The sequence below is a fragment of the Rhipicephalus microplus genome, chromosome 6 (assembly GCF_043290135.1).
Source record: "Rhipicephalus microplus isolate Deutch F79 chromosome 6, USDA_Rmic, whole genome shotgun sequence".
Lineage (NCBI taxonomy): Eukaryota > Metazoa > Arthropoda > Arachnida > Ixodida > Ixodidae > Rhipicephalus > Rhipicephalus microplus.
Genome location: NC_134705.1, coordinates 131,354,735 through 131,379,233, shown reverse-complemented (window position 1 = coordinate 131,379,233; position 24,499 = coordinate 131,354,735). Strand labels below are relative to the sequence as shown.

Sequence of the window (24,499 nt, the reverse complement as noted above, 5' to 3'; positions counted from 1 at the left end):
CTCGGTGCCCCATTCTGCACTCTTTGTTTTTTGGTTTATTTTATTGTTGACAAACTCTCTTGCAAAACACATGGCTACAACTTGCACGGAAGGATTAACAGAAATTTATGTCAACTAGAATCATTTCATTCCATAAACTTTCTCCCAAACTAGTGCGACACACAAAGTATAAAGTACCACAACCCCCCCCCCCCCCTTCCCCCGAAAAGATTCCGCATACACAAATGAAAGAAGCTACTGATTTCGATTACAGCGTTAGATGCCCGAGGCTTTAAACGTTAGCAATCAACAAAAAAAAATGGCAGCATATCCACGGAGTGAGGGATGGAGAGTGGGGCGAAGCATCCGTCCGTCCATTCATTCTTGCTTCCGTCCGTCCATGCGTCCGTATGTGTGACCGTCCGCGCGGGCGTCTGTCCGTGCGTCCGCACGTCCATCTGTGCGTCCGTCCATGCATCCGCCCCTGCGTCCGTCCATGCGTCCATCCGTCGGTGCAGCCATCCGGGAGTCCGCCCATGCATCTGTCTGTGTGCCCGTCCGTCCATCTATTCAACACTCCAAGTACCACAATCTCGCATGTTTTCATCATATATTCCGCATATGCACCGGCATCCACCGGATATTCCAAGGACTAAACGAGAGGTGGCACACGCACACTTTCTTAACGCTTGCGCTTCGTGTCTACCTCCCACCTTTAACCACCTCGAGCTCATGGTATATACTAGTTCACTGTATTCATGGCATTGCGGCTCAACACTCGCTAGGAGGAGGAAGCAACAAAAGGTAAACCTTTCTAAAACCAAGGAGGTTATGCCCAGCGAGTATAACGTAGCAACCCTTTCTCGTAAGATAGTGCGCAGTGTACATGCCAATGGGTGCTAAGGGGCAATGAGAGACAGAAGAATTCGGCTTTTAGTTAACGTGCACGCTGCAAATTTTTGATTGTTCAACAAAGCACCGAAGAAATCTCTCACCGGCACCACCTTGGAGGTCAAAACGTAGGACTGGTTAGACACTACTACTACTACTACGACTACGAGGGACGAACGGGTGCCGCTTTAAGGAGCTTCGCCCCTAAATATAGCGATACGCCTATCGCTGAACTAGGGGCAAACGAAGCTTGGCCGTGGCCGGCGCACAGCTTTTCTTTCCATCTTGTTCTTCGTTCTTTCTTTTTCGCATTCCTTCTTTATTTTTTACTTTGTCTCTTTTTTCTTATAATAATTCTGTTTTCGTAATTTTTTCGTTAGTGTTCTGAGATACTCGCTCCAAACGTTACCGTTCCGTTTTATTCTATAGCTACCGGCCTTCGCTGGAATGCTGCTTTCGGGCTAAATCTGCACATTGTCTTTCATTTTCTTTCCACCTTTCGTCAGCCTCTAGAGCAGCCCTGAGAGGCACCATCACAAGATCGTGGAAATAAATGCGGGTTCGAAATTCACCTCTCTCAAAGGTAGAACTGTCTGAAATGCGAAATTTGTGATATCCATCTCACGCATACGTGTTGTCTTGCTGACCACTTTTAGTCCGCCAACGTAAAATCTTGCAGTGGGGCGCCTGTAGCAAGTGTACTTCTTACAAGTTGACTTCATTTTGTCTTCTTCTTATTGTCCACAGGGCGCATTTATGTGCACCATTTCGGTTCAAAATATGCAAGCAAGGGTGCTTTCTTATAGTGCTCTAAGTACTCGCTTTCATACCGAAAAGATCTGGGTCTGAGAAAAAGTGTTTCTTTCGTTTTGTTTATATTTTCTTTCGGATCACGTCAGCTAGGGCTGAAAAAAAGGTTTTATGAAACACAACCATCACCAGTTTCACAGCTCGCTCAACACAAACATCCCTTAAATGTATCTATGTTACGCTGCTGCTTGAAACGTCTGATGGAGTGCACAGATTTGTGATATTTGAGTTATGCTCTGCAAAGTGTTTGATTTTCGCCGATGTTTCCGGATGGCCTTTCAATTCGCCAAGCTTTTAGATTGAAAACTAAAGAGATGTAACAGGCAAACTCTATTCAAATACGTGTCCGGCAAATATATTGAAGGTCGGCCCTATTGAGCCCCCCCTCCCCCCCCCCCCCCCCCCCCCAATGACCCACGTACTCTGGGATTGCACCCAAAGCCAGCAAGCTGCTAACTCCGGAACCTCTCCGCGGCGGTGGGCTACTGTCTAATGCAGCCGCAGCCGCAGCTTTAAGCTTTGATCCATCCAGCAGACCCGCAAGGCGGTGGTGAGACAAGGCCTCAAAGTCCCTGCGTGGAAGACCTGAGGCTCAGTCGGTAAACACTCAGTCGCACTACCAAAAAAATTGTTCCCAACCAACCATTAAACGACAAAGCCAACCAATGCATAGAAGGTGTTATTTGTAGTAGTTGCGATGTCAGTAAAAAAATAAATAATGTTGTGTAAAGAATAGAAAAATCAAGCCTTTAAAATACCTCAGTAATGCACTAACGCTCCAAGCCGCAGGTGCAATAGCAAGCAAGTGTTCACTACAATGTGTCTTCGTATTTGCTTTTACTTGCTTGTGTTCCACTCTATTTCAAAGGTAACTCCTGTAGTCAGTTACTGTGGGCGAACTGATCTTAAAAACGCATGTTAAATATATAACTTCTAACTTATGATCGGTATAGGTGTGTTGTTCGAGGAATTTCAGATCAGTGTTTACTCCTAAATACCATAAACGCGCTTATTTTGTATATCTTTGTGATGACGGTCAGTTCATTAGAGTAATATTATTATACAAAGCGGAATCACTCAGGTGGAGGCGAATTCAAACCAGCCCGTTTACAAATTTGCACACCCTGAGTAAAATACATCCTTCGGCAGACACTTGTGACTGCCCATGGTGCTCGGCTAATGTTATTCTAGACCATGTCACGGGGAAATGTCAGGTCCTTACAGCCTAAGCGCCAATACAAAATCCATTAGCGGAGCAAAGGGAAAACCTGCTGGGCAGCAAGAACTTGGAAGATCAGTTGAGTCTGATCGACCGGGCTCACACAGCGGCTACTGCAAACGAGACCCTAAACTCAGCTCCCCTCTTCTCTTCATCGCGAGCCAAGAACATCCAACAACACGAAGCTTCCCAATAGAAAATGTACAGGGACTATATAAGTATTCGCCATCATCACCCATGCATACCTACTGTAAATCATGGAGCATCAAATGCAAATGTGAAAAATTCGATTGACCACCACCTCAGGAGTTAAGCCTCCTGAGGTGGTGGTCAAACACTATATCACTAGAAGATTCATCTGGAAATAATATCGCCGATAACATGTGCGCATCAGCTATTAATGATTCATTTTCAAGCCAGTACTCCGAATCCGCCAACATCATACTTCCTTATGCGCACCGCTATAATTACATGCCCATGGATCCAGTAATTATTGAGGTACCTGGAATATTGAAACTAATAGATAAGTTACCGTTCCACTCCGCTCCTGGCTATGATGGCATTAATAGCAAATTTCTTAAAAGCACTAACGTAGTTAGTTCAATGATACTAAGTCAAATATTTCAACAATCATCGAGTACTTGTCAACTTCCAAAGGAATGGAAAATAGGGAAGGTGGTTCCAATCTATAAATCTGGCCCCAGAAACTCGCCTCTTAATTACCGACCCATATCACTAACAAGTAATTGCTGCAAATTATTAGAACATGTAATCTTCTCGAACCTTGCTAACTTTCTAGAGTCTAACTCATACTTTGCTAAAGCGCAACATGGTTTTAGAAAACAGTATTCCTGCGAGACACAGCTTGCTTCGTTTACTCATAATCTGCATCAAATTCTGGATCGATCATCTTGCGCTGACAGTATTTTTTTGAATTTTAGCAAAGCATTTGACAAGGTTTGCCATAAATTACTGCTCTTAAAACTAAGCTTGCTAAATATTGACACTAACCTTCTTAAATGGATAGAACATTTTCTCTCTAATCGTTTCCGATTCGTAACTGCTAACGACCATCATTCACCACTCACTGAAGTACAATCCGGTGTGCCTCAAGGTTCAGTGTTGGGACCTTTATTATTTCTTGTATATATTAATGATCTAACTTCTTCAATAACTTCTAACATACATCTGTTCACAGATGACTCTGTTATTTACCGCAAAATCAGCAATGTTGATGATACTAAAACACTTCAAACTGACCTAAATAATATAGCTAATTGGTGTAATATCTGGTTAATGGAACTTAATATTAAGAAATGTAAGATAATGCACGTATCAAGAACTAACTCGAATCATAACACCTACCACCTAAATAACGTTCCTTTAGATTCCGTCCTGTCTTATAAATATCTTGGCGTGCACATCACAAATAACTTAAGTTGGACAACTCATGTAGAGTACGTGATTAACAATGCTAATCGCATGCTCGGCTACTTACGACGTAACTTCTCCAAAGCACCCTCTTCCTTGAAACTAGTACTCTATAAGTCTCTCATACGCCCCAAACTCGAATATGCATCCGCCATATGGGATCCCAGTCATGCTAATCTCATCACATCTCTTGAACTAGTACAAAATAACTCTGCTAGGTTCATCCTCTCTAACTACAACCACACTGCAAGTATGACTTCAATGAAAAATAATTTATCACTTATTCCATTGGCTCACCGACGAAAAATCGCCCGTCTTTCACTGTTTCATAAAATTTTCTATCACCCTACACTTCATAATGACCTGATACTCCAGCCTCTGTACATCTCAAACCGTGTTGATCATCGCAATAAGGTAGGAATCGCATCATGTCACACTAGGTCTTTCTTTCAGTCATTTATTCCCCGCACATCTCATGATTGGAACCGCCTTCCCCCGAATGTCGCAACCATTACTGACTTCAAACTTTTCCACGAAACATTAGCTAACATTGTGTAACCAAGAAAATCTGTTACCTATGCTTATTGCTTCTGTTCTTGTATATTTAGTAATAACTATTTTTTATACATTCTGCAGAAATGTTAATAATATCTGTCTTTTATTGTTTATTGTCTTTTATTGTATTGTTTTATTTGTAATTATTGTATTGTTTATTTGTATTTATTGCACTGTTTTATTTGTATTTTTCATGTATTTACCCACTCCCCTCTTTAATGCCTTGTTGGCCCTGAGGGTATTATAAATAATAATAAATAATAATAATAAGCACAAGTCGCTACAAACTTGCAGTTTACCCGATAACATCTAAGCCTTCTGTGTGCGTGCGAAAAGCCGGTTGCTACAGTGGCATATGTAGCAACCGGCGCTACCAGCATGCTCTTTATAAGCAACTCAACCAAACATTAAGAATATGGGCTTGAAGGGGTTGCTCAGGTAATGCTTTACTTTTTTACTTTTAACAAGATATAGGCGAATCGGGGCAAAGATCACACTGTGTTTATACTTCGTAAAAGTGAATTAACCTGAATGTTATCACGGAAACGACAATCAAGTGGTGTTTCTAACACAAACGACTCTCTTGAAGATAAAAAAAAACATCCAGAATAGGTGTGGGAAGACTTGAAGCGTGCTTACAACAGGCTTTATAACACCGACGCTCTTGCAAGTAACACAGTTCTAGTAAGGAAAGGCTGCATGGCCCACGCACAATGCTCGTACGTCAGTTAATTATGCCAGACGGCCGCAGCAAAAGGGCATAAAACCGACCCCTACACACCAGCAAGTACGCTGTAGATAGCAGCAATCAGCGACATGTCGCCAGCGGTCTGTGATAGGCCGGCTTCAATCCGTCCTACTATGGCAACGTCGTTTCTCATGCGCAGCGGAAGCATCAAGCACAGAGCACGCACACTTATTTGCAAAAAGTTTATTCCAGAAGATGTAATGCCCTAGTGGATAAAAATTCACTTTGCGCAGCAAACACAGACACATAAAAGCATACGCCTTAATATACAGCCAGAAATATACAAAGATGACACAGTTTCTATAACACGTAAATATGCTGTACACTTTGGCGTTATTTCCTAGCTTTCCAACACCACGACTTTCAACGTTAGTAGCGGTGTTTTCTAATACGTGCGACCCAGAAAAAGATAGACACTTCAATACCTAGTTACCATCGACACAGAATTCCTGTGAACTTGCTCAATATCTTTCGTCGGCCCATTCCCATTTGTCGCAGTAGAAAACACGTACACAATTTCACATTTTGTTTTCTTCCAGCACCTTAATGAGATTCTATCGTCCACAATCATTGCGGCTGTTCGAGCGGCATATCGGTAACACAATAATGCTTTCAGGCGTACTTCTATGCCAGTCCTTCTGCTAAGGGCATCCCTTGTTTGTAGAGCTATCGCCACAACAGAACGGTTGTAGTGAAGATGGGAACAAAATGTGCCATAACGAATGTCGAGGAGGGAAGCGAGAGGTCAGTTCTTTCGCCCGTAGGTAGCGGCTACTTCCATGACAAGCTCAATGTACGTGCCCAACCGCTGGTCACCTTTCCCTAGTTGCGGCAAAGGTGGCAGTTCCTTGCAGGCATCCGTGGTCTTGATGTACCTGCCACACACGAGGTGGACTACCTCACCAAAGATGTCGTCCAGGATCCCTAGCGCGAACTCTTTGCCTTGAACTCTTTCGCAGGGAGCAAGGGTCGTTGACCAGCAGCCAACTAAATCATTATAGATGCTAAAAAAAAAGAATAAAGTACACATAGTTACCACGGCGAACGCTAGAACCGCATAAACTGGCGCATATAGCTGCTTCCATGCTGATATTTATTAGCATGCAACAAAAAATATTCCGATAAACAAAATACCAGGTGATTGCAAAATAAATAAATAAAAAAATAAAACAGACAAGTACAGACCCATAGCACTTGAACTGGCTAGCACACAAGTAATATTATCGGTGTAAAAAGCATTCATAGCGCGTTGTCCGCGCAGGGAAGCGCCCTATATCGGGCAATTCATTAATGCTAGCGAATTCCTTTTTATCGGTTACCGAGTGCGTTTATTGACTCCGAAACTTTGATGCAGATGCCTAATTGACGAAACTGCTGGAATGGTTGTGTAAACGGAGGGAAGATCTTTAGGGCAGTTCATCATAGTTACTCGTCATGAGAACACGTATAAAGACAATATTTCCTTCCAGTGACACATTTCCCTTTCTTGGCGTTCAGAATATTCCACTCAGAGTTGTTTCACGACTAGTGTGAAGCTATTGGGGGCGTCTCATGAAGGCCCGCAGTGGTGGTACAGTGACTACGGCACTTGGCTGCGGACTCGACAAACGCGAATGCAATCCGAGCTGCGGTGGTCTGATTTTATGGAAGCAGAATATCAGATCTGTGTACTGTGCCTTGTTATTGCACGGTGAATAACCACGGGAGGTCGAAGTTGCCATGACCTTCCAATACAAGGTGCCTCGTACGCATACAGTGGTTTCGTAAAGTAAAAGCCTAGCACATATTATTGGAGGGTTTTCATTACCAAATAGGTGTAGGTTGAACTGTTGGCGATGGGCCTTGCACCAAATAGGTGAACTGTTGGCGATGGGCCTCGCAAGTCACACGACCCTATTCCTTTAATCCACAAAGCATCAGACCGTTCACTCCCATACTTCCTGGACGAATCTAGTTTTTTCGTATGCTTTTGACACTCTTCTCTAAGGTGCTTAAGTGCAAGCTCTCGAAATAAATGCAAGGTCTCCTAGCCACTATATATATGCATGATTGCATGTAGGAGAGCGCGCTGATAAGCCTACTGCAAAACCCGAGCAATACTTCTACGTGTCTTCTGATTTCGAGTACGAAACTATCACACAACTTACACAAGAATCTTCATAGCTTCGTGTTTCTAATTATAATAACAAGAAAGTTACGTTGACACGATGAGAATGTATACGGGGCATGCATCTGAGACTTAGGCAGCAATCTCAGTTGCGCTATGTATCAGACAGAGAACTTGCCAGCAGCCATGGGGAATGACGTCTCTCACGGGAGCCTTCATCACAGCTCGTTCTATGAGGTCGTGGAAGCGCTGCATGCACCTATGCATTCTTTGGCCTACTAATTCCATACACTTGACGCTTTTCTGGAACTCTGCATAGATCAGGAAATATTGAACAGAAGCATTAGCACCAAAATCTGGCAGTCAGTTCGCAATATTCGGTATGACCTAATGACGTTTCTCACTTAAATCATCATCATCATAATAATATTATTCATCATCATCATCAACATCATCATTATTATTATTATCATCATCAGCAGTCTGATTATGCCCTCTGCAGGGCAAATGCCTCTTCCGTGATCCGCCAATAGACCCAGCTTTGTGCTTCCCGATACCACGTTACACCAACGAACTTTTTAATCTCATCAGCCCACCAACTTTCTGTTTCCTCTTCGTACGTTTGCTTTCTCTGGGAACCTAATCGGTTACCTTTAAAGAGCAGCGGTTACCCTGCCTACGTGGTACGTGCTCGGCCATGTCCATTTCTTTTTTTTTTATTTCGACCTTGATATTCTTAACCCTGGTTTATTCTCTGACCCACTCAGCTCTCTTCTTGTCTGTTAAGGTCACATCTATCATTTCTTGTTTTCATGGCTCGCTGTGTCGCCCTCAAGTTAATCTGAACCCACTTTGTAAGCCTCCAGGTGTCTGCTCCGTATAGCTAGGTACCGGCAAGTTGCAGCAGTTATATACCTCCCTCTAGAAAGTTATTGGACGATTCCCATTCATTATTTCAGAATGCTCGCCGAATGTGATTCACCCCATTCCTATTCTACTAGTTCTTTTCCTCTCCCAGTTCGGCTCCACGCATAATAAATGTCTTAAGTGCGCATAACCTTTTACAACTTTCAGTGTCTTTCCAACTATCGCAAAGTGCTGTTGTCTACCGAGATAGTTGCAGATTACTCTAGTTTTGTGCATTATATTATTCAGGCCTACTCTTCTGTTTTCCATGTCCTGTTGTAGTAATCATGAGCAGTACTTCGTCCCTTGAGTTACTCATCAGGCACTGCCATCGTCAAATCGCAGGTTACTAGATACACTCCATCAAATCTTATTCCTAGCTCTTCCAAATCTAGCGCCCTGAAAACCTCCTGTAAACACGCGGTGAATAGCATTGGAGATATTGTGTGTCTCTGCCTTACACCCTTCTTTACTTGTAATCTGTAGCTTTTTTTATAGAGAACTGTGGTCGCTGTGGATCCAGTGCACACATTTCTTCCAGTATGGTTATGTAGGGTTCGTCGATGTCCTGATTCCATAGTGCCTGCAATATTGCTGATGTTTCGACTGAGTAAAGTGCCTTTTCGCAATCTATGAAAGCTATCTATGGTGGTTGTTTGTATTCCGCGCATTTCTCTATTACCAGATTTATGGTATAGTTATGGTCTATTGGGGAGTAGCCTGTAGAAAATCCTCCTTGGTCCTTTCGTCGATTAAACTCTGTCTCCCTAATTCTATTAGCTTTTGAGACGTTAAACCCGACATATCAATCCATTCATTCTATTAGCTATTAACTTTGTAAATATTTTGTGGAGAACATACAGTAACCTCATCGGCCTGCAATTTCGACTTCCCCTTTGTTGTGTATTGAGGTGCTGTTCGCATTCATTTAATATTCCGGTACCCTCCCCGTCAAGAGATACTTCGAATACAGGGTGGCTAGTTTTTTCTGACACAATCTTTCCAACGTCTTTTGGCAGATCCACTGTTAGATCGTCCTCACCAGTGGTTTTGCATCTTTGCATTTCCGCTATATAGGGCTTTCCTTACTTCCCCTGTCGTATCTCGTGGGATGTCGAATTTCGCTGGGCTATTAATGCTTCTTACGATATCATCCTGGTTGTTCCGGCATCTGTAAAGCTCTTTGTAGAACTTCTCCGCTACCTCAACTATCCTATCCTTATTGGTTATGATATTGCCGTCTTTTTCGCCGCACTCTAGAATTAGAAATAATTCACTCCTTATCGTTTCGTGCACTATTCCATGTTATTAGGCTAGCCGTAAATGTAGTTACTAATACGTATATCTGACTACCAACTGAGGACCATCACTATATTTACTAACCAGTGTTTTAATTACTACTTCGAAACGCCAACAAAATAGCATACAGCCTTCAAGTCAGCACCAGTCTATTCTTTGGCAGCTACAAACTTTTCGCGTTTACTTTTCATGCACTCCAATCAGCCGCGACGTGCACGCTCAACGTAAGAATCACATAGAAGTCGCCGATTAGTTCGCATAACAGGAGTGCGCAACTCGCAAGGTCACACCAAGCGCCTAAGTAGCAGTGCGACCTCTCGAAATCAGCAAATCTACGGCATTACGGACACTTTGAACCTAACAATGACAAAATTGAGCGAGGCAGAAAAAATTACGAGAGAATAAACGCGTGAGAAGAAGGGTCACCCAGGGCACTAAGCCGGCCTATGCTCGCAAGGTCGGAAGTTCGAAACCGTGCCGTTTTTTGTTTGTATATAATAGAAATATGAACCTTCGTACAGTTAAGAAAATGCTAGGATAGATACGAGTAATGTGAAATTGACAGCTGCTAGGCTGTCAGGTGGTATTTTACATGTCAATATGGTTGATTGGGTAAGTTGGGGATACATCATTGTTCGAAATGAAAGTGCACTATGGTATACGTAGACGTGGACAGAATAAACAGGGTGCTTCTACTTGCCTATTCTGTCCACGTCTACGTAGTGCGCTCTCATTTCAAACAATCAGGTATTTTACAGTGCTATAGGAAAATGCAACAGAACCCTCTACTTGGAGATAACGCCGCAGCATAGCATACAATGACAAAATTCACTTATAATGCAGATGCCGGACCATTGCCAATAGTATATTTACTTTGAACGCGTTATAAAAGAATCGTTAAAAGAACGTGGCTAATTCGCCTATATAGGAATTGGTACAACATGGAAGTGAAACTTGTTTTGACAGAAATAGTTAAGCGATTATTGTGCATTCTTTCAGCAACAGCAACAAATCGCACAATGATGTTATAATGGCACAGACTCACACAGAAAAGCGTCCCGCATTGCCTTGTTCCATAAAAGGTATCATCACACTGCTGCACTACGCGATCACCTCATCCCTGAGCCATCTTATGCATCCATCGCACAGATCATTGTCATGAAGGAGGAGTCGCTTCGTGTAAAACTGCGCATTTTTATCATGAATTTCTACCATGGACCTCTCGTGATTGGAATGGCTTCCCCACGAACGTTCTTAACATTATTCATCATGAAGAGTTCCGTAATTCAGTAGCTAACATTGTGTACTGAGGCTTTTTACTAAACTCACTGTAAGTTCACAATTTATTCCTTTGTTTTGTATACATTTTGTTTATTTTTTGTTTCGTTGTGTTTTTGTTTTTTTTTATGTTTTTCCTTGTGTCAAAGTGTTGTTATCACTCGCGCTCTCTACAGCCTCTAGGGCTGATGGGAATAATAAAACAAAATGAACATAATAGGAAATAATCCTGGGTAATCACAAAATTCTGAGATCACAATTCAATGTTGAAGATATGAACAGATAGCCTTGTACTTTTATTGAAATTTAAAGAACGCCAGAGTGTATACCAGTAGCCGTTATGTGGTATTCCCCAGCAAACATTCAACATCAATAATAAATAAATAAATATTTCTAAAAAGTGTTTGTGCGAGCACTTCCATTTATCTGAAATATTGGTTTTGGTAATCTTCGCAGGCTGCTCAACCAAACCATGAATATACATAGAGGATTTTACTTCGGTAGTTGTTAGGTACGCACTTTTGTACGCCTTAGAACCCACGGCGCAGACGTCCTCGATGTTTTCTTTCAGCGCCTGCAGCACGACCAACGCGGCCGCTTGAGGTGCTTGTTGCGTGCAGCTCTTCATGAAGTCTAAGCTGCAATTGATCTGCTCCACGATCAACCTGAAAGTGAGTAGCATTGCTGTCAATGAGAATTTAATTAGATAACCTGCAAATGCCGAATAGCGAAATTTCAATGAGTGAAAAGCCAAAAGAAAAGAGACACTCATATTATTGTTAAACTAATTACATGAACTATGGTTGTTGAATAAATAACAGTCATGCATAAACTCTCCAGCTGTTGTTTCGCCGTCATGTCCCGTATAAAGTTCAGATAAAAAACAGTGTCTATGCTGCGTTTTGTAGCGCGTTTGTGGTGTTGTCGCACATCCACTCCTGAAGCTTTTCACTGCTAGACTTACTTGGTAAACTTTCGTACGTCCCAATGACTACGCCGCTTTCGCAGCGAGACTTACTTTGTGAGCTTTCGTACATCGCAATCACTGCACCGATTTCGCGGAGAGTCAAAGTAGGCCCCAAAAAGTGGCAATTTCGGTTTCAAAAAACGTGCCCGATCCGGAGCGGCCGGGCATGCTAAGACCTCATTGAACGAAGTGGGGTTGATGTATATGCTCGTCTTTATTCTCCTTCGCGAGTTTTTACAAATAAAGAAGTTAGATTCAGCAGTAAAGAACACTTATTTAGCTTGTTCGACTTTCTTTTTTTATTTTGTTAAATATAGGTCGGGCGAATCACGTTAAATGCTCTAGCTTGCCACTCGCTCAGCGTTACCATATGCTGGATAGCGCTCGGTTACCTCATTTCATTTCATTTTATTATAGTGTCAGCCCTATTTGGGCTATAACAGGGGTGGAAAAAAACCAATATACATACAGAAAAATAGGTACTCCCTATACAACTTCTATTATACATGACTATGAATGACAAGAAATAGCCAAAGCACTCTGCTTTTGAGGACATAGAATAAGCAAAATATAAACTGTACGTCTTTATACACGACATCCTTTAGACCCTTCAAGAAAGAAGGTACACATTCTGATAAGACAGTGGAATTCGGCAGCCTGTTACACTCACTGATCGCCCGCGGAAAGAAACTGAACTTAAAACAATCGTCGTGTGATCTGGGAACAATCGTTATCTTGCATGGTTGGCGCGGCTAATGCGGATTTGTGAAAGATAAGACATTAGATGTGACTAGTACCGCCACATAAAATGTTTTACAACGGAAGGCGGAGAATTACATACAAGTTGTAATCGCTGAGGCAGCTTGAAATTCTGTTTTTAAAGCCGAGGCTGTAGGAAAACACGAGTTTCAGGAACAAGCTCTGTTAGAGGCAGTGCACAGAAACGTAGGCCTCTGTAAAGGTTTCTTTAGTGATGAGTTTAATGCACTCCAATAAGAATTGAACAATTATTTTCAAAATGAACTGCATTTCAAACGTTTCACTTGATAGCTGCTAATCGTAATGCAGTTCCATATTCCAGTGAATATTTAATTTAGTGAACTTTCCAATAGGTATTTCCCTGGGTCCCTTGAAGGAAGGAAGGAAGGAAAATAGAGGGAAAAGAAAGGCAAGGAGGTTAACCAGCCTATAGGCAGCCGGTTTGCTACCCTGCGCATGGGAGAGGGATGGGGTAGATTAAAGACCCTTGAAATTTGCTCAAGTGCGAGTGGGCCGTTTTTGACAACACGCCGTCATCTTCTACAAACGCGCGCTCAGTACTTTCCTTAAAAGTAACTGATTTATTATGATTAACACTTCACTAGCATTTTCTAAGAAGTAAAAGCAAATTAAATGCCGCAATGCAACCGGAACCTGGCATCGAATGGCAGCATTTAGCAGCGGCCAGTTCAATAGAACTATCCGCGAAAACTCAGGTGGTATTCTAGTTCACTAATTTCAAAAGAAAAAAAAAACAGATAAAGTTATTATGATCTATTTTGACTGTTTCCAACTTTTTGTTATTTTAGGTTTTTGTGTTTCATTCTGGCACGTCTTTTGTCATGGTGTCTACAAACATTATGCTGTGGCAAGCGATCATTTGTTATGTCGAATATATTGGACAAAAGCGCTCGTTTCGCGTTCAAGGGACAGGAGCAGTACCTAGCATGACCAGAAAACGCTGCCAATCGGTAGTAGTGGCTCCCGAATTACGCGAGCCAACTATTATTGCGCCACACACAGCCTGTAATTCACAACAAACTATAAAGTTCTGCTGAAAATTGCTTTCTCCTTTCTAGGTAAAGTTATTCATTATTAATTTTTCAATACTGCAACCTTCATAAAGGGTTTTAGCAGAGTGGGTATACATTTGTTAAATACCCAAATTGGTAACAGAATGAAAATAAGACAATGCATGTACAAGCTTTCAGAAGATGAAAAAAACCCAACAATCTGCAATAAACAGGCATGAGGGCACCCAATAAAATTAAATAGGCCCTGTATTCAGGACGACCAACAGCGTAAAATAAACACCACAGTGATTGAAATACACAGGACTGCCTCACGTAATAGAGCACATACAGTTATCGCTGAAGCTGCGTAGTAAATACTGCAAGGTGAATGCGAAACAATATCGTTATTATTTTCCATTCGGTAAATGTCCTGGGAAAAAACGAATATTTGAATGTGATATTACGGGTGGCGAACGGAGTCAATAGGAACGCGCGCCTCCGCCTCGTGGCACATCCAGTCGAAAAATGAAGTACGCGTCATAAGTCTAACCTATTGTAACCTTGACCTAACTAAAACAAAAATTTCAATCTCAACACAGTATTTCTCTGTGTTGGAGTGCGGAGGTTGACGTTTGCTAATAAACGTGTTATTGAAGTACGGCCGAAACTGTTATAAATCAATCTAACAGTTATCTTACGAATTTTCTCTATCTCGTTGATATCAGTTTTGTTGTGAGGGTACGAAATTAAATGACGGAAGATGCTAAAAAAGTGTAGAAGGCCATTTATCAGCCATTGGCTGATTTGAACATGGCGCACTCAGTCGTGACATGGATTGCCGCGGCAAAGTGCTGGTTGTGCACGCGCGCGCGCGCGATGATCACACGGAAAAAGCCGCGTATTCAAAGAAAAAAATATAAAGAGAACTCAAGGTCATGAGGAGCACCTGACGTATCTTCTTTGGCCCTGACATCCCTCCCTCTTTAGCCTGCAGCGCTTTCGCCGGGACGAGAAAAACAAGAACGCGATTGCAGCGTGCGACGATTCTTTGTAACTCCGCTCGTGCTGAATGGTTTCTAAAAATTATTGCGGCGTTGAATTCATGAGCCAATAAGCTCTTTTAGTTAATTCATTCCATGGGTACTTGAAAAAGATTTCAGAGACCCTTTCAATGCTTGTGTGCCATGCATACAATAAATTGATAAGTTTCTTGTTTCTCAATGATTTAAAACTTAGTTCATATTTTATCTTTCAATATCCTGATTTCCTATCTGTCTTTTTTCTATACACCAGAAAGGTTTGATCATGAATGCTATATAGTAGTGGTACCCACAGCCTAGAAAGTAGGCTATCACAATTTCCTGTTGCAGTGAACAAATCAGAAACCGTATCTGCGATGACTCCTTCAAGAAGAGTTCGTGTATCAATAATAATGCACAAAGAGTTATATTTCATTTGAAAGACCATCTTCCCATTGCAACAAACGCACAAGAAACATTTTGAAAAGGAAGAGGAGACGGCTGTATGCACATAGCGAAATGAGCAACGCGAGTCTCATTTATATCATACATGACATACCAGCATCAAGTGTCTAATATGTGGAGAATGCCCCACTTCATATATGGGAACTTGTTTGCTGATACCAGGGATACCATATATGTATATTTATAATCAGACCTTTATTATGGGGTTTATACCATCTGACTATGCAAATGTACGTACTTGCACCCTTCTGCAAACTGCAGGTTGGGCATACGCAGAAGCCCGCCCTTGGAGTATGGAATGTAGTCGTCGCCACACTTTTTGAGGTCATCCATCGTGCATCCATCCTTGAGTTCGGTCCGGTGAGCACCTGCAAGTCATACGCAACATCACAAACAAGGATACTTTTTAAGCAGTGCCACCTTTTTCACTTAACGCTCTTTTCCGCTTAACGCCATGACATTCGGTCTTGATTTATGAAATTGCCACACAAGTATACGCGTTGTTTTTACAGACAGATAAACTTTGTTTGCCAGTGTTTTCGGACCCCGCGGTGGTCTAGAGACGACCACGTGGTCCCACACCACGGCTACACGGTCATCCCTCTCATCGGGATGACCTCGGTATCCCGAGTCACCACGGCCAGCTGCAACGCCGGGTCGGCAAGCGAGAGCAGGACCTTCCAGTCGCCCCCGCTTCAGATGGCAGGCGGTTCATGCCGGGGAGAACAGCAGGGCAGTCGAATGGCATATCGCAATGGGTATAGCACAACTGCTTTAAATAGCCTAAAGTGCTGGCTACATATATACAATGTTGATTGATTGATATGTGGGGTTTAACGTCCCAAAACCGCTATATGATTATGAGAGACGCCGTAGTGGAGGGCTCCGGAAATTTAGACCACCTGGGGTTCTTTAACGTGCACTCAAATCTGAGCACACGGGCCTACAACATTTCCGCCTCCATCAGAAATGCAGCCGCCGCAGCCGGGATTTGAGCCCGCTCCCTGCGGGTCAGCAGCCGAGTACCTTAGCCACTAGACCACCGCGGCGGGGCCATATATACAATGTTTCAAATACCATATATATAAAAGAGTTTTTTTGATTGATATGTAGGTTTTACGTCCCAAAACCACCATATGATTATGAGAGATGCTAAAAGGGAGAGTGATGGATTTCTGGAACTGTCCTGGCGCAGATTTGTCTACTCGACACAAAGAAAACACCGAAACTCTTTCAGTTTACTTGACTTGTAAGTATTGTAGGAACGCCCTGATTCCGCAAACTTCCTTGTCCCAATGAACGCCCTCACAATGAGTCAGACACCGAACACGTGTTTCAATTGGGAAGAAATAACCAAATCGTGCAGCAATTAAATTTCACATATCGCGGCTGATATTTACCACAAAAAAATAAAGAGCCAAATAAGTAACATTTTTTACTTTAACAAAACCAGCCTCTCGTGGTGTGTTGATGATCTGCTCTGTATAGCGTTCGCAGGAGTCTGTCACCTTATTTTCTCTATTTGTTGCTGCCTCCTCAATCGTGGTTGAAAGAAATCGCTCAACGGAAACGTATTGCCTTTTAGCTTAGTCCTTGTCAATAAAATTGTTGGACAAAAATTGGTCCCGTATCTGCACGTAATCTGCAAATGTTGAAAGACGTTAGTCTTGCGTGTGGAGAAAGTGGACAAAACATTTATTTGATGTTCTGCGCAAGAAAATCGGTGAATGGTATTCTACAGGCGCTGCGTTAGAGTGCCTCGAGCGTACAGAGGAGGCGAACGAGCGCATCAACTCACGTCACACGTGAGACATAAGCGCCATCTGGCAGTTGTCTTAGAAAACAAAGCGTAGGGCTCTAAGATGGGTGTGCGCGCCCAGCTCAAAGGATCAACATCGCAATTTGCGATGTTTGTCATGTTTGTCATTCCTTCCTTTTTTCTCTTCTCGAACATGCCAATATTGGCAAAGTTATTCTTAAAGGCGTTAAACCATGCTATAATGAATCTTCAACTCGTGTGATAGTTAATGTTTAACTCTCCAAGCCTGTTTCTATTCGCTCTTCTGTAAAACAGGGATGCCCGATGTCACCTCTTCTATTTGCTATTTATCTAGAACCAGTGTGCTTAAGCATAATGCAGTCGTGTTGATTTCGTGGCATCAGTATATTAGTCAGTGAATTTAAAGTATTGACTTATGCAGACAACGTCGCATTCTTTTGCACAGATAAGCCAAGTGTCCAAATTGTGGTGTCTACAATTGAAAAGTTTGGCGTAGTATCAGGAGCTCGTTAAAATGGCTCTAAGAGTTTAGGACTGTGGTTTGGCCTGTGGGTTAGCACAGTGGGGATTAATTGGACAAGAACTCCTCCAACATGCCTCGGTGCACCATTTCATGCATATAGATTCAGTGTGCATTTCTGGAAGTAGTGCGTCCCTAAGCTTGAACGCTAGGCCCGAACATTTGTTCCCTATCAATTTTCAATGTTTGGGAGAGCTGAAGCTTGCAATATTTTCTTAGCAACAAAGCTGTACTATGTATCACAACTTTTTCATTGCGCAAGATTTTATACAAAACGCTTCCATCGGATTTTCGCTACTTTCATATGGTCTTCGACTTTTGAGCCCATGCGTCGTGATAATATATTCAAGCCAGTTAGTGAGAGTGGGTTAGGACTAAACACCTTTATCTATGGCAAATAGTGTCCCGATTCTTCTTTTTTCGAGACAATTCTCATCCTGTAATCCGTTCCTTCTAGCAGGTTACACTTGTTCATTGTTCACCAGACTTAATCGTTTCATCAAAGTTCTCCGAACGCCCACGCTTGTGGGGATTTATGCAGGAAGTTTACCTCGCAGTTCAGTTCTTGAAAGCTCGCTATTCTTTGAAATACCTATACACAGTATCGCGCAAGGCGCTGTATAAGGATCTACTGAATACACTCTTCCCACCTCCGTTGTGCCACTCACTGTACTCCAATCTTCCAGGCCACGATGTGTTGAAACAAGTGCGAAAAAGGTACATTCCACCGAATTCAAGAAACGTTCTTCTATAAACTCCTCTCCTAAACATTGGCGGTAAACACATGGTTGAGAGGAAAGGGTATTTTTATTGCGCCTGTTCATTGCCGTCTATGTTATGTGCCAGAAACGATTTAACATCGCTTTGGTAGCTGCAAAGATGCCATACTGGGATGTGATGTCCCTGAGCGAGCACTAAAAAAAGGTTTCATTATGAATTCTAACACAATACGTTGTCTTCTACTAGCAGCGCTTGATGAAGTACCATATGATATGTTTTTCTCTATGGGTATGCACTGCTCGTGCAAGACACAATGCACATGCATGACCACAATGCAGAGCCCACCACCTCTTCAAGCACACATTTCATTGAAATGGCTATACACCTCAAAAACATTTACGACGAGCTAGACTTTAGTCAGGGCTGGTACTCCATCTTGGAGAGCTGTTTGACCTCGCCCCTTCCTAGTTTGCATAACACGATGTGAAGAACTCTCGATGTGAAGAGCTCGCGCTGTGTTGGCCATTGAGTGTTTATGAGTAATGCTTGAGCGCTTATAGTCACCATTTGATCGTACTTTTGTTTACTTGAGTTTGTCTTCATTACGCAAATACTTTAATATCATGAAAAACTTCGGTGTAGCTTAGTGGTAGAATACTGGGCTGGCACCGAGTGGACCTGGGCTCGAGCCCCACCATGTCAATGGTGCTAGGTCAAGTCTGCCTAAGGCATGTTTGACAACAAGTTAAAAGCGCCGTTGTAATTCAGTGGTAGAATACTTGGCTGGCACCCAACAAACCTGAGTTCGAGCCCCACTGTGTCATTTCTGCTAGGTGTTTTTCTAATTTCGCGCCTTGTGGTTACGGACACCGGTAGAGAAGTGTGCGTGGCCAGAGTTATGATTTCATAACAGCTTTCACTGTAATTGGAAACTGAAAAAAGCAGCGAATAATGTTCTTAGTTATCATAGGAAAAAAGAGGACTTCAAAGTCCTGGTAGGGTTCGTACCTAAGTGACCCATAACTTATTTCCCTAAGAAAACAAGTTTACTGGTTCGGCAGTGTTTATGTTACATTTTGCCACAAAATGACGGGCGCGTGCAAGCACCGCCTTCAACTTCTGAACGCGCCGAGTGGCAAATGAAAGTGCCTCAAATCTGAGATTGACATACCTTTCTCCGGGTCCATACGATGTTGAGTAGGATAGTCTGAGTAAACGGTGAATAGAGGGAGGAGTGAAGTTAAGACTTAAAGCAACAGCGAATAGTAAGATGATCCTTGACCTTCACCTTCAAGAATTGGTCGCGTTAGCGTAATCGGGCTTCACACGCATCGCCTTTTGAACTGCTAACCTACTACGATTCTCGGTGCATGCCTCAACTATGCCGTAAGTAAACGAATGACTGCGTGCTTGTCATTGGCTGTTTAAACTACCATTCAATGTTTACTGCAAGTGAAGTTACTAGGTACCCACTACTCCACAGCTATTCATTTTGCAAATCATCGAAGGGGAATCATTGCCGCCCAGCCAGCGAACGGTTGAGAGTGTGATGCGAGCGGATGGGAAAGTCATGTGCAAGGGTGAGAGAGAGCGAACGGTGAGAGACATCGCGGGATACACCGCACTTTCCCATAGCAACAGCTGTGGGCGCGCGCTCCCCTAGCCACCGAAGCTCCTACCATGCCCCTCGCCGTTTGCGCTCTCTCCTCCCTGCGCCCCACTTACTCGTCCGCTCGCGCCCCACTCTTGGCCGTTTGCTGGTTGAGTGCCTCTCAAGAACATCTGGAAATTTGGGCTCGAGACCCCCGCTGTAAACGCCAACGCCTAGCCAAGAACGCTGTTTGTTTTGTTCACTTCGTAGTATTTTAACCGTGCGCGCTAGCCACTAGAGATGGAACGGAAAAACGCTACATTCGACAAACGATGCTATTGGCTGCGCGGTGTAAGAAAAAAAGCATAGCATAATCATGGAGTGCATGATGATGAGTGGGGTGAAGCGTCCGTCAGTCTGCCCACGATTCCGTCCGCCCGTTCGTTCTTGCTTCTCTCCGTCCATCCTTCCACGCGTCCGTCCATGCGTCCATCCATGCGTTCGCCTGTGCGTCCGTTCATCTGTCCGTTCATCCGTGCACATGCCTGTTTGTTCGCCCGTCCATGCGTCTGTCCATCCGTCCGTCCATCAAGTGAACACTCCAAGGATCACCATCTCGCATCTTTTCATCGTATAGAAGTACCGACATCCAGCGGATATTTCAAGGAATAAACGAGAGGGGGCACAGCTTGACTAGAGGAGCGGCGCGCGCGCACTCTCTTACAGAGTGTGCATCGTGTCTGCTTCCCACCTTTCACCCCCGCTATTTCATGGCACTGCGGCCCAGCCTTCGCTAAACCTTGCTAAAACCAAGGAGGTTGCACCCAGCTAGTTTAACGTGGCAGCATTTTCTGGTCAGATATTGCTCAAAGTGCGTCTTTCTGTTACTATATTTTAAGCATAAATTTCAATGCAAGTTTTATTAGAGATTAAGTCACTGATACTCAACCCTTTAGTTAATTTCATCAGAAACAACTATCTGTATTTGAGATCAACGTGCGCGGGTTTAATCCTGAATTTAAGAGTGCGCACGTGCTGCTCCTCAAGCCCTGCCGTGGAGCTGGCTACCTATTACACGACGTCGAAAAATACTACTACTACTACTAATACTACTGCTATTATTACTACTACTACTACTATACATATCGCAGATGCACAACCCACGGAATAAGGAGCTGCGCCCCTAAAACAGAAAACATTTTTGTTATAACGCTAGGTTCTCACATGCGAAACACCGTTATGGACGCTGCACAATGCATTCGCATTTCCTCAAGATTCCCTTACGGTGAGGTGGGGGCTTTTTTTATATTTGATTACGTTGAGGCCATTGGCAGTGTTCGCGTTGGAACAGTGTCGCATACCTCTCGCCTTTTTAAAATGGTTGTTATAACTAAGAAAACGAGATCACCACAAGATGACCCTAAGATAAGTGATTCTTTATTGCGACAGGTTTAAATCAAGCGTCATGCAAGACTACCACACCTAGTCTGACTGCTAACGTGCCGCGGATGCGAGCACAACTAAGCAGGCCTTCTTTACCATAACATCATTAAGGAAAGACTCTTGACCCATTTCTGTAACAGATCGCGTTAACACTGAAGAGCAGGAAGGCTGTAAAGTACCCTGCACTAAGTGACTCCTGTGTTCTCTATATATCTGCAGGAATGACTGTTGTCAAAGTGGCCTGTTTGTCTACAGTCGTACGCACTGCCCGGGACTGACGAAGGGACAATTGAAAAAAAAAAACCACAGCAAAAGCACGGAGTGCATGATGATGAGTGGGGCGAAGCATGCGTCACTCCGTCTGCGCTGCCGTCCGTCCGTTCATTCTAGCTTCTGTCCGTCCGTGCGTCCAACTGTGCGACCATCCATCCGTACATGCCTCTCTCCATTCGTCCATCCATATATTGAACACCCCAAGCACCACCATCTCGCATTTTTTCATCATACATTCATCATATAGAATTACCACCATCCAGTGGACATTCCAAGGAATAAGCGAAAGATGGCCGGACTAGACGAGCGGCACGTGCGCACTTTTTTACGGCCTGCACTTCGTACCTAGTTCCCAACGTTCGCCGCGCCAAACTGCAGCCCAACACTCGCTAAAGCCTTGCTAAAACCAAGTAGGTTACGCCCAGCTAGTTTGTCTAACAAGAAGGGGTAACGATTTAGAGTACTCGGTTCTCTACTACGGGAGAGCACAAAGCCATCCCAGTGCTTGGCGTGCCCAGCAAGGTTCAACGTGGCAACCAGATTGGGACAACTTTTCAGCTAGCAAAAGTGCACTTCATTGGCTGCGAGATAGTGCTCAAAGTACGCCCTTCTGATTCTAGTATTTTTTAGCAAGCATAAAATTGATGCCACATTTTATTGGATATTAAGTCACCAATACTCCTCTCTGTTTGTTATTTCATCAGAAACAACTATCTTTTTGTTTATGATTAACGTGCGCGGGCTTCCTCCTCGATTCAAATGAGTTTACGCGTGCCGCTCCTCTAGTCCGGCCGTGAAGGTAGCTACCTACTACAACATTGCGTACTACTACTACTACTACTACTACTACTACTACTACTACATCACGGATGCACGACCCACGGCATAGGGAGCCTCACCCCCAAAACGACAACACACACAGTGACTTGCGTATCACCCTGCGGGTGCGTTTGATCGCGTGTACTTTCGTCAATTTCTGAGAGCCCGAGCAGTCACGAAGTTGTACCAACTATTCTCCATGGTAGATTTTCCTAGAATGTTTCACCTTTGTTTTGAATAAATATCGTCAAATATCAACAAACCAGGGCAATATCTCATAATATAACACTGCTAGACCACCGGAATTTTCATCAGATGCTATACCAGATGTCATACGCCGAGTACAAAGAGGGCTTACCTGTCGGTGATGCTACCAGCAAAACAAGGGCGAAGACGCAGCTGGCCAACACCATCATCATGGTGTGTGCGTTCCAGAGCAGCGAGCACCTACAACTGATACCAGAGAGCCTACGGTGGGACGGTTTATTATCTCGCTCTTTCCAGCAAAAGAAAGTTCAACAAGAAGGCACGGCATTAACAAAATCAAGATTCAAAAGTGGAGTCGCGGGGGCCCGTCCGACCAGTTTTGCTGCTATGGTTCGCACGCTCTTCGAACACCAGTGCACTTTCGGCACTGTTGACCTCAGCTACACCTAGCTGAGATCCAGAAACATTGAAAACGAAGAAAAATTAACACCGGTGTTCCTGAGGAGACAATGAGAAGAATTCAACATATTCATGTCTTGTAGCCTGTGACGCAATCAGATGCGACGTGCCACTGTGACAGCGCATTTTAAAGTCATATAACAGCACGCGCCCATAGGAAGGAAGTCCCTGAAATGCGTGAAGGTCGGGGAATGTGGGCAGTGGCTGTAGGGCAGTGCGTTATCTAGAATCTACGCAGAGATTCAACGGAATGTGCGGCACACAGTTCGTGTGACTTTCGTCGGATACGTCTTTCTTTCAATTCTCGCCCCGGCGACCGTGTGCAGGCATGTCACGCATTATCCTGTTGCCAGTATTCGCTGCTGGACGCATGGGAACCACTTTGCCGCCTTCACTCCCAGTTGTGTTCTGAGCATCATTCGTGTCCCGTATATTAGCGGTGCTGAATAGCATGAAAATTAACCCTTTTTCTTGAATTTCTCAGTGGCTACGGCTGCTCGCGTGCGTCATCGCGAGCAACTTATTGTAAGCTCTTCTTCATTTCGAAGCTAACCGCCCCTGTTACGCGCTCATCATAAACAATTGAAACAGAACATTGTAAAAAGTCATAAAAGAGGACTTTCTTCATTCCGAATGTCACCTGGCTCCGCTAGGTGACATTCGGTAGAGCACTCTTGCAAAATCAGTAGTGTACTTGCACTAAAAATGAAAGAAAAAAGAAGAAAACAAACCTTCATCTACTCGCGGAAGCGATTTTCTCAAGGTGACGGTCCACATACGTCAGAAGAAATAGAACAAAATCTGCTATCGATTCTGAGCTTCCTATTACATTAGGCAAGAGTCTGAAGGAACGAAATATCCGACGGCTTGTTTATTAATTCGACACAACCCTAATTAACAAAAACATGGAGATATAAAAGACAAGAAAGGCGTAGAGGAAGTTAATTCTACTGTTTTGAGTGCGTCGAGGTAATTATCATTTAGATATGGAGTGAAGTGATTGAAAAGGCAACATGACACTGCTAGGCACTGCACCATCGAAGCGTACCTAAATAGTCAGCAGGGGCATTGCCCCTCTGATTTGGGGTGTTTCTTCTGACAAGCGCACAAAGTGTGAGAAGTGTGGTACGAAAAAAAATGGCAGATCCCACGTGCAGCGGGAATCAATGATATGCGAAGCACGAATGATAAATGTTGATATGTCACTTTAACATCAGACCAATGTTACGAGGCAGACATAG

General features: G+C 43.4%; 1 protein-coding gene across 1 annotated transcript; it reads right to left on the bottom strand.

The window, feature by feature from the left end:
• Positions 1-5,800: 5,800 nt before the first annotated feature.
• Positions 5,801-23,790, bottom strand: LOC142764945 (uncharacterized). Its single transcript, XM_075865481.1, has 5 exons — positions 22,951-23,790; positions 15,685-15,814; positions 11,743-11,888; positions 7,919-8,051; positions 5,801-6,637 (listed from the first exon to the last, which is right to left on the bottom strand). Exons 1-5 carry the CDS (start codon positions 23,009-23,011, stop codon positions 6,379-6,381), a joined length of 729 nt encoding a protein of 242 aa, XP_075721596.1. The 5' UTR covers positions 23,012-23,790; the 3' UTR covers positions 5,801-6,378.
• Between the last annotated feature and the right edge of the window lie 709 nt (positions 23,791-24,499).

Coding starts and splice junctions, on each gene's coding strand:
- LOC142764945 (XM_075865481.1), bottom strand. CDS start 23,011: ATGATGATGGTGTTGGCCAGCTGCGTCTTCGCCCTTGTTTTGCTGGTA. Junction 15,815..22,950: donor GCTGGTAGCATCACCGACAG/GTAAGCCCTCTT, acceptor TATGACTTGCAG/GTGCTCACCGGACCGAACTC. Junction 11,889..15,684: donor CAGTTTGCAGAAGGGTGCAA/GTACGTACATTT, acceptor ACTCACTTTCAG/GTTGATCGTGGAGCAGATCA.